We start from the raw sequence: 16,424 nt of genomic DNA, 5'->3' as shown, positions 1-16,424 counted from the left end.
ATGATGAGAGCAACACCCACCGCTGAGTGCTCACTACCTGCCGGGCACCGTTCTGAGCATATAGACTTGAAGCCACTTAAGAGTTAAATCTGAGTCCTGGCTCTCACTTGCTCTTTGACCTTCCTCGCAGCTCCAGGCATGAGGCTAAGCCTGGGATGTTATGCTCAAAGCCTGCCCTTCTAGGCCTGGTTCTGCTTGTTCCTCAGCCTCCCCTTTCTCTTCTTCCGCATGCATCCAAGATGGCAGCACTAGGTTCACATGCCTCTGTGCCGTTGCCTATTTTGCTTCTTTTTGGGCTACTCTTCTAACTGGTGAACGTCTGTCCATCCCCTTTAAGACTCAGATCAGGCATGCCCGCCCCCAGGGCTCTCCCAGTAGCTCTCCCCTTCACCACAGCCTCCCCTGCAAGAAGCCCTGTGTTCTCTGCATCATAGCATAACATACACTATATTGACAAGGCTCTCTCTCCACCTGGCTGTGAGCTCTGTGAACACAGGGACCAAGTCTTATTCATCTTTGTGTTCTGGTGCATGGCCCAGAATAGGTGCTCAGTAATTCACAGATGGGGTCATAGCTGTGGATACAAACTGCTCCCCTGGAACTTACAATCTAGAGAGGAGAGACAGGCAACAAATAAAGACACAACATGTAGGAAGAAAAACACAGCAGAGAATGAGAATTAAACGCATGTGTGTGGGTCGTTCTTAAGACAAACTCTGCGATTAGGTGGTATAAGCAGACACCCGGAAGAAGTGAGGGAAGGAGCCCTGAGGGTTTGGGGAGAAAACATTCTGGGCACAAGGGGCCTTGGGTGTAGAGGCCCTGAGTTAGGAGCATGCTTGGCACATCTGGGGCATGGCGTAACTGGAATGAAGGAGGAGAGGTAGAGAGTAGGGAGGAAGTGAGTTCAGAAAGACAGCCAGGGCCACAGCATGCCGGGCTAAGCAGGCCTTGGTAAGGATGTGGACTATATTCTGAGTTAAGCCTAAAATCCTAGAGAGTTTTGGGCAAGGACTGAGACCTGACTGAGAGGTGAAATGCAGTCTGCTTGCTATGCGGCGAATGGATCAGAGTGGGCTAAGTGCAGGAGCAAGCCAGTCAGGCAGTGGCTGCTGTGAAACCCCCTGCTGCATGGACACCTGGATGAGAGAGGGCAGGCAGCAGATAGGCAGGGGGCAGGGCCTCAAACACTCGCAGCCTGTCCACTCTCAAACTGGAAACTGTATCTCAAGTTCAGCAGTTGGCTTTCTGAATCTCCGGAGTTATCTACCAAAATATTTGAGCTGGCTTTTATCCTATATGAGCTGAAGCTGGCAGGAGGCTACTTGTAAAACTCATTCCTTAGGAAAGAAATGATACACGCTACGCGAAGAAAAAAGAAAACAGCTGTGAATGAATTCTTCCCTCACTTTTGAAGATGTGGGTATGTGGCTAGAAAGATGGGGCAGGTTAAGTGTTTATAATAATCAACCTCTGACCAAGCCGGGTTATAGTTTAGAAAGCTGGGGGGCTGCCAGCTGAGCAGGGTCTTTTGAGAGGCAGTCTGGTCCACTGGGCAGAGACCTGGACTGGAAATCAGAACATCTGGACTCTGGGCCTTGAGCTCTGCATTCACCAGAGTGGCCTGGGGCAAGTTTCTTAGCACTGTGAGCCTTTGTTTCTTCCTTCTTAAAATGGAGAAAGTAATTCCTGCTATCTCCCTGCAATCTCAGGGAGCCAAGATCCAGGCACAAGAGCATCCAGGAAGGGGTTTGTTCCTTTCTGTAAGGAGTATACGGCTTAGCTCTGGGTGGTGGCACACCAGAATGAAGTGACTCTGGCTACGACTGAGGGGTGAGATCCCAGTGTCTAGGGATTGGGCACTCCAGGAACAACTTGCATTCACTGTGCCGTATGCTTACAAATCACAGTCCCATCTATTTTATCATTTGAGCCTCATGACAACTCTGTGAGGTGGTTGTCACACCCATTTTAAAGACGAGGAAACTGGCCGGGCATGGTGGCTCACACCTGTAATCCCAGCACTTTGGGAGGCCGAGGTGGGTGGATCACCAGAGGTCAGGAGTTCAAGACCAGCCTGGCCAACATGGTGAAACCCTGTCTCTACTAAAAATACAAAAATTAGCCGGGCGTGGTGGCACATGCCTGTAGTCCCAGCTACTTGGGAGGCTGAGGCAGGAGAATCGCTTGAACCTGGGAGGCGGAGGTTGCAGTGAGCTGAGTTCGCACCACTGCACTCCAGCCTGGGCAACAAGAGCTAGACTCTATCACAAAAAAAAAAAAAAAAAAAAAAAGAGGACACTAAGGCTTAGAATGGTGAAATGGCTTGCTCAAGGTTTCACAGCTGCTCCATGTGACAGGGTGGAGCGGGTGCCTGGAGCTACGGCATGGTACCCTGTCACCTGCCCCCACAATCCGTGCCACTTCTGTCAACCCCTGTGCTGACCATGGCAGGCACACCTCAGCTGGCTGCTTCCTGAGCCATACCATGAGGCGTCAGGAAGGTGCTGGTGAGGCAAGGCTGGGGAATGAACCACCGCCTATCTCAAACCCTGACTGGGCACATGGCGCCTGGGCTGTATCTACAGAAGACTAAAACTCCAAAGGAATCTCGCCATTAGCGTTAGGGAGATAATCCTGGGACTGGTGGAAGGAGGAGACCTCTCTTCTCTAGGATGTAAACTGCAATAAGCCAGCAGCTCTTTTGAGGAGGACAATGGCAGCAGCAGGATGCAGGTGGGATGCTCTGAAATTAGGGGCCCCCGTGAGGCATGCACAGTACTGCCAATGTGCCGAGGGAGACCCCCAGGGTCAGACAGAGCCTCTTCTCAGATATTGATTTGAACTTCCAAACCACCAAGATCTGCTGGTGCCGCCGTCCTCCTCCTCATCAGATCCCCCCATTCACCCCCAGCCCTGCAGGGCCCAGGTTCAAGCCCCGCTTCCCTCAGAAAGTGTTCTCTGACCATCAGGATCCAAGAAGCCTGGCTTCCCTCTGTGTCCCAACGTGATGGCTGCTGGCACCACACAGGAGTTGATATTGTTAGTTACCTTTTTTTTTTTTTTCCTGAGACAGCGTCTTGCTCTGTTGCCCAGGCTGAAGTGCAGTGGTGTAACCATGGCTCACTGCAGCCTCAGACTCCAGGGCTCAAGCAATCCTGCTACCCCAGCCTCCTGAGTAGCTGGGACCACAGGCACACGCCATCACACTTAGCTAATTTTTAATGCTTTTGTAGAGACAAGGGTCTTCCTATGTTGACCAGGCAGGTCTCGAACTCTCACACTGAAGTGATCCCCTGACCTCCTAAAGTGCTGGGATTACAGGCATGAGCCACTGTGCACGGCTGATATTGTTAGTTACCTTTGCAAATAATTTTTTAAAAAAGAGTAACTTCAAACTGTTATAGTAATTTAGAGGTGACAAAGAATGTTTACAAACATCATCTCATGGTACCCTCACAACAACCCTGTGAGGTGAGTCTGATTCAGCCATTTCACAGATGGCAAAACTGAGTCTTAGGTCAGTGACATGCCCAAGGGCACACTCCTGGCACAGCTGGTACTGGAACCAGATCCGAGTTCACGTCCGAAGTTCCTTCCACAGTATGCACACCTCGGGGCCACAGCAGCGGAAGGCCCTTCCATAGGCTGTGGCTGGAGAAGGCGTGCTCCTCTGTTTGGGGTGGTGATAAGTAGGCCAAGGTGACGGGTGCGATTTCTGTGTGAGACAATTCCATTAACCATGTCCCTCAATCACAGATAGCACCCCTCACCTTGAGCCCAGTTTCACAGGTTGGCCAGCAAGCGGTCTCCGTTCAGGAACTCCATCTTAGTCTGCAGAGAAGGATGCGATGGCAGGAAGTGCCAGGCTATGAGAGGCACACAATATGACATGGGCGCAAGCTGGGAGCTTGTTCAGTCACCAGACACCTCTGATGTGTCAGTCTCTCTTCAGGGCTCCCGAGACACAGAAACAGACACCTGCCCTCGAGGAGCTCACAGTCTAGACAAACAAACCCAGGGTCCAAACAAATGGGACAGCAACAGTGTGCGAGGACTGGGAAGGGGTGCCTGAGGTCTCCTGGGGCACCGGGAAGGCTTCACAACAGCAAGGCAACGGATGAGCAGGTGACCAGGAGTATGGAGAGAACATGCATGAGGGCAGGGGCGGGGCCCCTTCAGACGCAGCCCAGGGAGGACAGACTGAAGAAGGACAAGAGAAGGTGGATGGGTTACAACCCCATTACAACACTTCAGGGGAGAGAGTGTCAGGGGAGAGACGGTGAGAATATGCAGTGCAGGTGGTGAAAATGGGAGCCAGTGAGTCAGAGGGACCAGGGGCTCAGGCCAATGCACAGCCTTCACTGCTGGACATGGTCCCACAGGACCTCGATGCTGAGCTGGGGCCTGGGCTGAGTCAGGAGACAGGGCTCCAGGCACGGCAGCCTCTGGGTCCTGGTGTGCTCCTGCGCCAGGGATGGATATACTGAGAGCTTATAAGGCAGACGATGTGTGGGTTTTTGGGGTCCAGAGACAAAGAGGCCACTTTCTGAATTTCCAACCTGACTAGATTCATGCAGTGGGAATAGCAGGACAGGCCAAGTGGCAGCTGACTGTTAGGACAGAGGCAAAAATAAAGCCCCGTGGGAGTGCAGGAGGGAGTGCAAAGTCACAGGGAGCGGGGCGGCTGGGAAAGGCTCCATCTGTGGAGCCACATTCTGACAGGACGAGTGAGATTTTAGAAGTGTGGGGAAAAGTGAGAGGGGAAGAAGGGCCAGGGGCACAGGAGAGCCTGAGTAAGAGTGTGACTGACGGTGCGACTTGGGTAGCTGTTGGCATGGAGGCGTACAAAGGCCCTGCCTGATACAACATCTGGAGCCCTGGAGTGAGAACAGGGGTGGGTCAGCAAAGAGACATATCCAGCTTTCAGAAAGTGGCCGCCAGAGGGCAGCTGGGAGCAGGCAGGAGGCCAGGGGCTTGCCGTCCTGTTCCCCTCAGGCAGGGCCATGCTGGGCCTGCTTGCTCTCAGGTGGCACAAGGTGTCAAATGGCCTCGGCGGCCAGGGAGATGAAGACAGTCCAGTACTTCCTTCTCTTTAGGGGAGAAAGAGGTAATTTCCAATGGAAAGAGGTTTACAAGAAGCAAAATTCAGCCCCACCTCCAAGAGCTATGAGGTTTAACAACCTTCCACTCCCCTCCAAAGAGCACATGGAGCTGGGCCTGACTTCCCAGGAAGGTCTGCCTGTAAGTCCCTTTCCGGGGCTCTTTCTCAACACTGTGCTGAGGGCGCAGCCCCTGGGCCACTGGGCATCAATGAAGGACATAAGAGGTTGAAAAACTGGGAAAACATTTATTATCCAGCACCAGGAGCTTCATATTTTGAAATATACCAATGATGTTATTACACGCAAACCAAGTAGGAAAAGGACGTACATTATGCTCCAAGAGCCAAAGAGAACAAGCACTTCATCCTGTGTTTTAATTCGCCCTGATTCCCACTAAGCTATGGGGTTTTCCTTTTTCTTTTCTTCAGAGTCCCACTGTATAAAGTCGATGAAGAACTACTCTGGTTGCATCAGGGCGAGGACCCTGGTATACCTTGGTGGACCCCTGGAACTCCTCAAAATATCCAGTTTGAAATCCACTGCATTCAACCCCCAAACTGCAAATAAACTTGCCTTTGACCACACATGCTTCTGTCCCACCCCCCACCCAATCCAGCAGCAGGGGCACGTCTGACAAGATTTCATTAGTGAGAACCAAATGCGAAGAAACAGTCAAAATCCAGTTACTCAACCCTCTCCTCACCAGCACTGCTTTCCATGCACCTCGGCCCTCTTCCTAAAGCCTGGTCCTTTTCTGGTCCTTGGCCTGGAAAAAGTGATCTTTCATGAGGGAATGCTAGCGGAGGAACGCTGGGCGTGGCCACGGTTCTGCCCAGACTTGTCCTGTGGCCTGCACACATCCTCCCCCTCACTGGGTCTTGGTTTTGTCATCTGTAAATGTAAACCCAGTCTCATGACACCCAAGCCTCCTTCCCTGGCTCCCACTCACTGGCCCTACCCTGGCCTAGACTATCTGCCTTCTACACCAGCAGAGGCTTTGAGGGGGATTTTCTTTAAAATTCACTCCCACTATGTGGTCGAGTGCCATCAGCTTGGGGTCTTGCCTCAAGTGCCACCAGGGCCCTGCTCTCCTGGAGTAATGGGAGACGATGACACGATGACTCTGGTAAGTTCTGAGAGGACCTACAGTGGTTTAATGGAAAACTGCTGGATGTGGGGACAAAAAGAGGAGCAGCATGGGGCACGGCCCTGAAGGCCACATACCAGGCACCGGGCATCTTCGTGTCATGTGAACTGCCACGGGCCTGTGGTGTCATTCCACCTGCTGATGGAGGAGGTGACTTGCTCAGGGTCACACAGACCCAACGTAGCCCGGCTCCAGGACATGCACTCTTCCTGCTAGACCAAGCTGCTCCCACCACACTTCCTGGCACCGGAGGAGAAGAGGAGCATGTTCTCATCCTGGCTTCTCTTCCTGACTGGGTCATACATATCAGGAAGTGGTTTGGGCCAAGTACAAACTTCCTCCCTCTGGGGCTCAGTTTTCCTGGCTGTGAAATGAGACAGACACTGTGCTATCTCCATGGCACTGTTAAGCGACGACCAGGCAAGACACAGATGCAATGCAGGAAGGAACCAGCCCGAGTTTCACAAAACTTCAACCCTCTCAGGCCCGATGGTCCTCTTTTTATTAAAATGTTTTGTAATGATCCTTGCATTATCCTGAAGTGAAATTCATAGATTACATAACCTACCTACATAAATTCGGATATAATGCCTTACATGTACTGCAAAGGAGAGAGAAAAGAGAAGCAGTCTATAATAAAATGTGCATTACAACACATAAAGGGCCAGACCCAGCTACACTAGGAGACGGAGGCGGTCCCCGCTTGCACCTACCCACAGACCCACTGGGAGTGCTGCTGCTGCAAATGGGATGTGACAAAGGGTAGGTCTATGGATGACTGAAACGTCACAGTGACGATGCTGGAGATAGGACTTTACGAAACAGAAAACAACTCTTGGTAAAGTTACAAACAAAATTAAGTATGATTTTCTTTTGACAGATGCAGTAGTCAAATTCCTAGAAAATTCAGCACATACTAAACCTGGTTAAAAAAATAAGTGCTTTTTCTTAAAACAGAGCAAGCTCTGGCTTGAGTTTTTCAACTGCATGTTTTGGTGGGACACGCAAGACAAGACTTCACTGCGCAGGATGATCCTGCACATTGCAATGTGCACCTGTCCCCGCTGTCCCCTAAATCGCCAACAGCTCTCCGTTTCCACTTTGTCTCTGGTGAGAGCTTCTTGTCTGGTCTGACACTGCCATTTCAGAGTCTAGAACATCAACACCTACAAAGAAGACAAAACGTAACTAAAGCCACATGCGAGGCAATGGCTGAGTGGGGGCAAGAGCCTCCTCCCGGCTTGCAGGGCAGGTTCTCCCCCAACTCAAGGAAGCTCATGGACAGTCAAACTTTCTGCAGAGTTTCAGACACTGTGGCAGGGGAGGCATGTTCCCTATTCAGTTGGGATGTGGCCAAGCGGCTGCTGCTGCTACAACCACTACTACTTACTGCTAGTCACCATCACAGCCCTTCCTGCTTGTGCTAGGCTGTCTGTCTCAAATACTTCTACAGCCATCGTCCCCTTGGACTCTCATGCTGCGAGACAGACATGCCACGGATAACCACCTACATTTCACAGACGAAGAAACCAAGGTCCAAGAAAGGGAAATGAGTTGCCCAAGGCACATGCAAAGAAAGAGCACAGCCAGGTCTAGCACCCAGATCTCTTGGTTACCTCAACACCATGACCTCTTACCAAGCAGATGACAGCTTACCCGGCACCCTGAAGAAAAGGGCGCCTTGCCTGGCAAAAGACTGTGGAGGACAATCAGTACTCTGTCTTCCAAATGAGGATACTGAGGCTCGAAAATGTCACTAGACCTGATGAGGTCACACAGTCAGCAGATGGTGGGACTAGGGCAAGAGCCAGGCCTCCTGAGTCTCAGTCTGGAAGGCTAGAATTGGGGTCCCTGTTCTTAGAGGGTTGCTGAGATTCAAAAGGTGAAAAGGCTCATGCAGTTATCACACATATCCTGAGTCCCTGTGGTGTGTCCCCTCTGTACTTGTTCTAGAGAGGCAGGGATGACTGAGACAACACAGGTCCTGCTCCCAACAGGACTAGCGTGCTAGTAGGGATGCTGGTACCAAAGAGGTGTCCTGAATAAAACATGCTAAGTACCATGACTGAGTAAACACGTAGGGCCAAGGGCACTGGCTGCAGCTGCCCAACAGGAGGCAGTTGATGGAGCAGCAAGGAGGTGGCCCTGGATGTTGGCATGACCGGCACAAGGTCTGACTCTGGGGCCCCGTGGCTCTACAAAGCCCTCTGTGAGGCCAGCTCCCATCCCTTCTTCTCCTTCAGCTACAGGAGTAGCTCCAAAAGTTTAAAAAAAAAAAAAAAAAAAAGTAAAGAGAGGAGAAACTGGATTATATACCCCTAAAACCCTTCCTATCTTTAAATTCACTTGTGACTGCAGCTCAGCGGGGGATTATTTATCTACACATTTGATCTCACAGTGCCATGTTTCTTTCTCATGTTCCTGCAGTGATTCATCCAAGGAAACTCTTTCTCAAATAGGCACTCAGACTTCTGATAGTTCCAATAAAAATTATTATGAGGACTGGTAACTGTTATGACTATTTTTAATGCAGAACTACCTCATCCCCATCATAACGGGAGCTTTGCAGGGTTTATAAAAACCTTGCCAAGTTCTCTGAGAACTTTCTGAGGAGCAGAAAAACATTTTTTGCCCTGGGGCCCTCACACTAGTGTGGAGAGCTCCTTATTCCTTATAATTGTCTCAAATAAACCAAGTGGCCACCTTCACCAATTAGGAGGCACAACCCAGAGAATAACTCATGCTTTGAGACAGTATTATCCACATAAATAACCAATTAATCCAATATGAGAAAAGGAGAAGCTAAAGCCAGAGATCTGATCAATAATGAAAGTAATGACTTTCAGCTTTCAGGACCAGATATTACAATAAAGAAAAAGAAAAGTAATGGCTGAAGGTCTGCCTGAAAGGAAGAAGATTTAAACCACCACCATCATAATAAATAGAAGAACTCAAAAGTCAAGTCCCCTGGGGCTGCTGAATGCAGAGGTAGACTATGTACTTGTCCCCAGCCCAGTGCCACCTGAAAAGGTCACAGTGGGTTTTAAAAAGACAGCAACTATTTATCAAACACTTACTGGGTGTTAGGAACTGTCCTGAGCACTCTAAAGGGATGATCACAGTTCAGGCGACTGGGGCACAGGGAGATCAAGTAACTTGCTCAGGATAAGTACATATGCACACACACACGCTCACACGCACCCTCCTGCAGCACGTGCATGCATATACCCACAGCACACAGGGCCCTGGGCGCCGGGATGTGAAAAACGCAGAGAAAAGCACATACCTCCTGCCCTCAGGAGCTTGTATCTATGCACTCAACACTCAACAGCTCTTTTGGGTCTGTGGATGCATCATGCACTGTGATGGGCGCTGGGATCCAATGGGGATCCAGGTCAGCTGCTGTGTCTCTGCCTCTCACAACAGCCTTGTGGGAGGCCAAACAGCAGCCGGGCCTTAATGTTACAAAGTGGTGAATGGCAATGGGGAGCATGGGGAGCACATAGAAGGGGCACCTCATCCTCACCTGGGGTGGGCATGAGGGGCCACAGAAGTCTTCCCAGAGAAAGGGAAACCCAGTAGGAGAGGAAAGATCAGTACATGAGCAGGCAAAATGAAGAGGAAATGGATAAAGAGAGGCAGAAACCAAGTGTCCCAGGAGGCCAAGCAGGGAGACAGAAGTTGAGGGAGGAGGAAAGCTTTGCTGAGAGAGCACTAGGCTGGATCCAGAGGGCTGGGGAGGATGTTGATAAGCAGAGATGGTAAGAAAACATTCCAGGGAGAGAACAATATTTGAAAAGCTTGGCATCCAATCCCTACAGGACGCTGACTTTTCTACATTTGTCCTTGGCTGTGTGCCTTTCTACTGTTTGCATATTTTTAGAAAACAAAAACACAAGTTCATCTGAAAGCTCCCTGTGTGCTCTTGTCACTTTTGGTATCCTTTTCCTTCAAAAAAAAAAAAAAATCTCTGGGAAAATATAAAATGACAACCTCTTAAGCCCCAGAGCCACAGAATCTTGCCTCTGATTTGTGTCTTTTTTTTTTTTTTTTTTTTGAGACGGAGTCTCGCTCTGTTGCCAGGCTGGAGTGCAGTGAGGCGATCTCGGCTCACTGCAACCTTTTTCTTCCGGGTTCAAGCGATTCTCCTGCCTCAGCCTCCCAAGTAGCTGGGACTAGAGGTGCACGCCACCAAGCCCAGCTAATTTTTGTATTTTTTCTTTTAGTAGAGACAGAGTTTCACCATGTCGGCCAGGATGGTCTTGATCTCTTGACCTTGTGATCCGCCCGCCTCAGCCTCCCAAAGTGGTGGGATTACAGGCGTGAGCCACTGTGCGCACTCTTTATGTCCATTTTTAAAAGTAGGTGACAGTATGATGGTGGGTGCCAAGATCAGCAGGCAGCAGAGAAATACTCTGGTCAGAACTGCCCTTTAAGGAGAGAAGAGAAACGGGAGGGTAGGGGCCGGCACGGGAGAAAAACGCCAACCCTCCCTCTGGCACTTCTGGAGGAATCTAGGTCTCTTAGCTGCTAGCTCTCCCTTCCCCATCATTACACCAGATGGCGTCTCTTTCAGAAGCCAGACGAGGAAGAGCCAAGGAATCTGTGACCCACCAACATGGCTCTAGACGCTAAACAAGAAGTTTCTCCAGCAGAAGGAAAGGTCCAAGGAATGACAAACACGAATAACAATAACAACTCCTAAAATGTAGACAATGTAGACATCACCTGACAGCCAAGGAGGTGTACTTATCCTCTATCATGAGCCTGGAACATACCACATGACGTTAGGCTGCCTCCATTCATTTGTGGAAGGAAATACAAGGTTGCTTTGTCATTAGAGGATGCACGCACCTGGGGAGCGGGAAATTATGCAGATATAGCCAAAGGTGCAAGGAGGCTGTGTTCCTCTATGCTGCGCTGCACTTGTCAAAGGTACTGATAAAAATAACAGAAAAGATGAAATTGCCTACTAATGTATGAAAATGTTCACCCTTACCAGTAAAGAAAAATGCAAGTCAGACCGGGCATGGTGACTTACACCTTAATCCCAGCACTTTGGGAGGCTGAGGTGGGCGGATCACTTGAGGTCAGGAGTTTGAGACTGGCCTGGCCAACATGGTGAAACCTCGTCTCTACTAAAAATACAAAAATTAGCCAGGCATAGTGGTGGGCGCCTGTAATCACAGCTTCTCATGAGGCTGAGGCAAGGGAATCACTTGAACCAGGAGGCAGAGGTTGCAATAAGCCGAGATAGTGCCACTGCACTCCAGCCTGAGCGACAGAGCGAGACTCCATCCTCCCAAAAAAAGAAAAATGCAAATAAAAATGTTTCCCTTCTCTTGTGTTTACAAAGATTAATGAGAGTACTAATGCCTAGTGCTTATGAATTATGAAGTCTGAGGAGTGGGCAACTGTCTTGGGCTGGACAGCGTGTAAACCAGGATAGTCATGCTAGAAGGCATTTGGCAAGACTTCCCAAAACTTTATTTTCTAATTTTTACTTATTTTTTTGAGACAGAGTTTCACTCTTGTTGCCCAGGCTGGAGCATAATGGTACAATCTCGGCTTACTGCAACCTCTGCCTCCTGGGTTCAAGTGATTCTCCTGTCTCAGCCTCCCGAGTAGCTGGAATTATAGGCATGCGTCACCACACCCAGCTAATTTTCTTTTTTTTGAGACAGAGTTTCGCTCTTGTTGCCCAGAGTGGAGTGCAATGGCACAATCTCAGTTCACCGTAATCCCACCCCCTGGGTTCAAGCGATTCTCCTGCCTCAGCCTCCCGAGTAACTGGGATTACAGGCATGCACCATCATGCCTAATTTTATATTTTTAGTAGAGATGGGGTTTCCCTATGTTTGTCAGGCTGGTCTTGAATTCCCGACCTCAGGTGATCTGCCTGCCTTGGCCTCCCCAAGTATTGGGATTACAGGTGTGAGCCACCGCGCCCGGCCTAATTTTGTCTTTTTAGTAGAGACGAGGTTGGCCAGGCTGGTCTCAAACTCTTGACCTCAGGTGATCTGCCCACCTCGGCCTCCTAAAGTGCTGGGATTACAGGCATGAGCCACCATGCCCGGACCCAAAACTTGAAAAGCACATATATTGTTTGACACAGAAACATGCCCAAGGAAAATAACTGGACAAGCATGCGAATATGGACACATGAGATACAAAGTACACATACACATAAAAATAACAAGAATGCCCTCTACCACATGAGGGTAATCGTGGAAAATGGGGACAACCAACATGTTTAAAAGTAGATGGTGCTTACATTACGGCACATCGTTGCATGGTCCTCAGCAGAGTACCTTAGCCACATAAATGTTGGAAGGTTCATACTTCCATTTTTTTTTTTTTTTTTTTTGAGACAGACTCTTGCTCTGTCACACAGGCTGGAGTGCAGTGGTGCAATCTTGGCTCACTGCAACTGCAACCTCTGCCTCCTGGGCTCAAGCAATCCTCCCACCTCAGCCTCCCAAGTAGTTGAGACTACAGACACATGCTAACAAGCCAAGCTAATCATACACACTGTATGATTTCATTTACATGACGCTCAAAAACAAAAACAAAAGTGGACTTCGTATCTATTCTTAAGTGCAGGGACTGCGGGGAGGGCCTTTTGGTGCTGACTACATTTTCTTTCTCGGTCTGACACTGGGAACTGCGCACACACGTGTTAACAGTTCATCAAGTTGCATTTGCTTATCTGCGCATGGTATTGTCAGTAGGCTTGGACCTTGGCTGAAGCAAAAGCTTATTCGTCAGTGGGCTGTAGGACCTGCAGTCCATGCAAAGGAGGTCACTACCAGCTGAACCAGAGTGGACAACTAACTGTTCCTCCTCATGAAAGCTTCAAATTGGGGTACTCTCACATTGTATGCACACATCCAAACTAGCTGATGTCTCCCGCCCCCGCCTCAACAAGACACTCATTCAACCCCAGGGAATGTAGGAGGTCGGGTTCTGGATCTTACTATCTGACACCGAGAAGTTGTTTCCTCATAATGGGGCATGGCTTTCTTATCTGAAAATGAGGGCAGGATTAACTGATTTACCTGTGATTCTCTGGTGAATTTAATAAAATAACTAGCAGGTTTTATTTAATTTAAGCACTTGCTCTGAAAGTGTTTTTTTTTTTTTTTTTTTTTTTTTGCCCCCAAGGTATCTGCATGTACAAGTAAAATAAAGCTACCTTGGGGGCAAAAAAAAAAAAAAAAAAAAGCACTTTCAGACCGACCACTTAAATTAAATAAAAACTACAAGTATCTGCATGTACAAGTAAAATAAAGCTGGGCCGGGCGCAGTGGCTCACGCCTGTAATCCCAGCACTTTGGAAGGCCAAGGTGGGCGGATCACAAGGTCAGGAGATCAAGACTATCTTGGCCAACATAGTGAAACTCTGTCTCTACTAAAATAAAATTAAAAAAAAAAAAAAAAAAAAAAGCTTAACTCCCACATCCTGGAGGCAGGCGAGGTAAGTTCAGACGGAAATGTTAAATTCACCTCATGGCTCTTGGGTGGAAACAGACAGTTTAGTAAACATTTGCTGGGTGCTTACGATGCCTCAGGCCCTGTGCTCATCACTCAACACTGCCATGGTTAAGATGCTTCCTTACCATGCTCTCCAAGTACTAAGCAGAAAATCCACAAACTTTGGAGCATTGTCAAGATAGGGAAAGCTGCCAGTACCTGCTCTACGCACGACCCATGGGAAGCATGTTCAAAACATGTTCTTTATTTACTTAAAAAAAACACAAAACTCTCCTACAGTGTGTGTGTGTGTGTGTGTGTGGGTGTGTGTTTGTGTGTAAGACACAGGCTCTCACTATGTTGTCCAGGCTGGACTCGAACTCTTGGACTCAAGTGATTCTTCTACCTCAGCCTCATGAATTGCAGGCATGCACCACAATGCCCAGATCTCCTAGCGCTTAAACTGGGTCCTAAAGCTCCAATATATCAGGCCCAGTACACACTTTTTCTTTTTTTTTTTTGTAGAGACAGGGTCTTGCTATGTTGCCCAGGTTGGTCTTGAACTCCGGACCTCAAGTGATCCTTCTGCCTTGGTCTCTCAAAGTGTTAGGATTATAGGCCTGAGCCACCGCGCCTGGCCCCAGTAGATATTTAAATGCCACAGCCCTCCAGGTTCTGAGTACTATGTCTCTTCATTTCCCACCTCAATTCTGATAGCAGTAACAGCAGCAGCAACAATAATGGTCGTAATAATACTCACAAATGCTAATAGAGTTGTTACTAGGCCAGGCAACCTGAGAAACATTTTACATTCTAGTTCATTTAAATGTAAAACAACTCTATATCCCCCGATTTTATAGGTAAGGAAATTGAGGCACAAAAACATTCAGTAACTTGCTCAAGAGTTCCTCTGCTAGCATATGTCAGAACCAGGACTCAAACTGACCAGTGTATGACTCCATGCCTGGTTCTTAACTACCAAGTTCTCCCAAGGTAGGCTCTCCAGCCGATGGCAGGACCATAACCCAGTCAATCAAGACACCCATCCTGGGAAAGCCTTGTTTCTCCCTCCAAAGCTACCACTGCAAATGTCCAATAAAAGCCACATGTAATTTTGCTTCTTTGCTTTAACTGCCCTGCTGAGAAACTTTTTGCTAGCCCCTCTCCCAATGTCTACCCTAAGTATCAAGCAAGCCCAAAGTCTTCCAGGTATTTGGTGCCTTTCACTGTGCAAGCCCTGGTGCCTTTCCAATTTCATTTCCAATCTCTTTCCTATCTGCACTCCAGGCCCCAGAAATGCTGCATCGCCCTCTTCCCAGCACTACGGGCTCACTCAGGCCCTTCTGCCTTTGCTGCTTTTCCCGCCTGCGATGCCCACTCCTGCCTCTGCCTGTGAACTGCTCACCCAGAACTCCGGCTCAGACGGCACCACCACTGTGGAGGTCTCCCTTGGCGGCTCTGAAGGGCAGTTACTTACGTCCTATTCTGTGGTCCCTAAGTACCTTGCACGTACCTTTATTTAAACACTTACTGCAATACATTCCAGTTAGCTGTTTATGAACCTGTCTACCACGAAAAACTAAATGCCTTGAGGGGAAGGCCGCTGTTCATTTCTTATCTATTTTGCCTACACGGTTTCTTGCCCTCAGTAAGCATTTAATAAACTTTTGTTAAACATATGAATGAATAATTAAATTCAAAAATAAATTCTTGACTGTTTTCTCCCATCTCAAATGTTTGTTCTGGAATATGGAAACAGGATGGCAAGTTTAAAACAGATCTGGATATGTGGCTTCAGGAACACATCTGTACAAATCTATATCTCACAAGTGGCAAAGAGATACACACTCCATTCTTTCCTCCTCTGAATTGTTAATATCTCTAAATCTACAGGCAGGCAGCAGGTTTCTCTGAGAACACATGCAACCTCAGCTCAATGCAGTGACAGTGCTAGGATACCCGGAGAGCCAGAGCTGTGGGAGGGCAGAGGTAGAACAAGAGAGGGTCTCGGCATCAGGCCAAGACAAAGCCCTACTTACCTCCTTCTTGGGAATTCATGATGTTCAGGGCAAACAGCATTGCATTGGAGAACGTGGTCGCCTCTTCTTTACTTGCAAAGTTTAAGCCGTAGACCTGGCGGGCATCTCGCCACTGGTGGAAGGTTGGCGTGGCCTGATTGTACTTCAGCCCTTTCACGATTGAATAATTGATCACAACCTGGAGGAGAAAGGAGAGAGAAATACGTGTAAATAAATAAAATGTAAGTGAGCTCGAGGGCGCTGCGATGGAGCAAGTATACTGTATCCTTGAGAGGACAGGAAGATGGGGATGGGGTTTGAAGAAGGGAAAAGCAATATCAGGTAGATTTTCAGACCATAATCTATAGAACAGTGAGGGTTTGCAAAACCTGTTCTTTCCTTTAACTAATAATGCTATGTAGTTACAACCTCCAGATGAACAGCTGAGCTGGGAGGCAGGTTCCCTGGCTCTGGTTTGGCCCTGTCTCTCAGCCACTCCACTCATGGCAGTCACTGCACTTCGCTGGGGCTCAGTTTCTCCACTTATAAGATGGGGATAATAATTCTGGCTTTACCAATCCAATGGGGTTACTGCGAAGATCACATTGTGATACGTATCTTATCTATATCTTATTTATAGCTTACCTTCTAGATATAAAGCTCCTAAGGGCAAGTCTTCTA

At 48.6% G+C, this 16,424-nt stretch overlaps 1 protein-coding gene and 1 non-coding gene across 9 annotated transcripts in view; both read right to left on the bottom strand.

Moving 5' to 3' along the window:
• EVL (Enah/Vasp-like) overlaps positions 1–16,424 on the bottom strand; it is a 172,765-nt gene that overhangs the window by 31,000 nt on the left and 125,341 nt on the right. For all 8 annotated transcript variants that reach the window (XR_010109781.1, XM_034938126.3, XM_008958303.3 and 5 more), the window contains exon 3: positions 15,765–15,942. Coding sequence is in view for 7 of the 8 variants with exons in the window: in XM_034938126.3 (XP_034794017.1) it covers positions 15,765–15,942 (178 nt within the window). In the remaining variant the exon portion in view is untranslated. The remainder of the gene's footprint in view (positions 1–15,764; positions 15,943–16,424) is intronic.
• MIR342 (microRNA mir-342) lies at positions 3,705–3,769 on the bottom strand. The gene has a single exon (NR_163071.1). It is a non-coding gene; the product is annotated as a microRNA mir-342 (primary transcript).

Source organism: Pan paniscus, chromosome 15 (genome assembly GCF_029289425.2).
Source record: "Pan paniscus chromosome 15, NHGRI_mPanPan1-v2.0_pri, whole genome shotgun sequence".
Classification (NCBI taxonomy): domain Eukaryota; kingdom Metazoa; phylum Chordata; class Mammalia; order Primates; family Hominidae; genus Pan; species Pan paniscus.
This window is presented reverse-complemented; position numbering and strand designations above follow the sequence as displayed.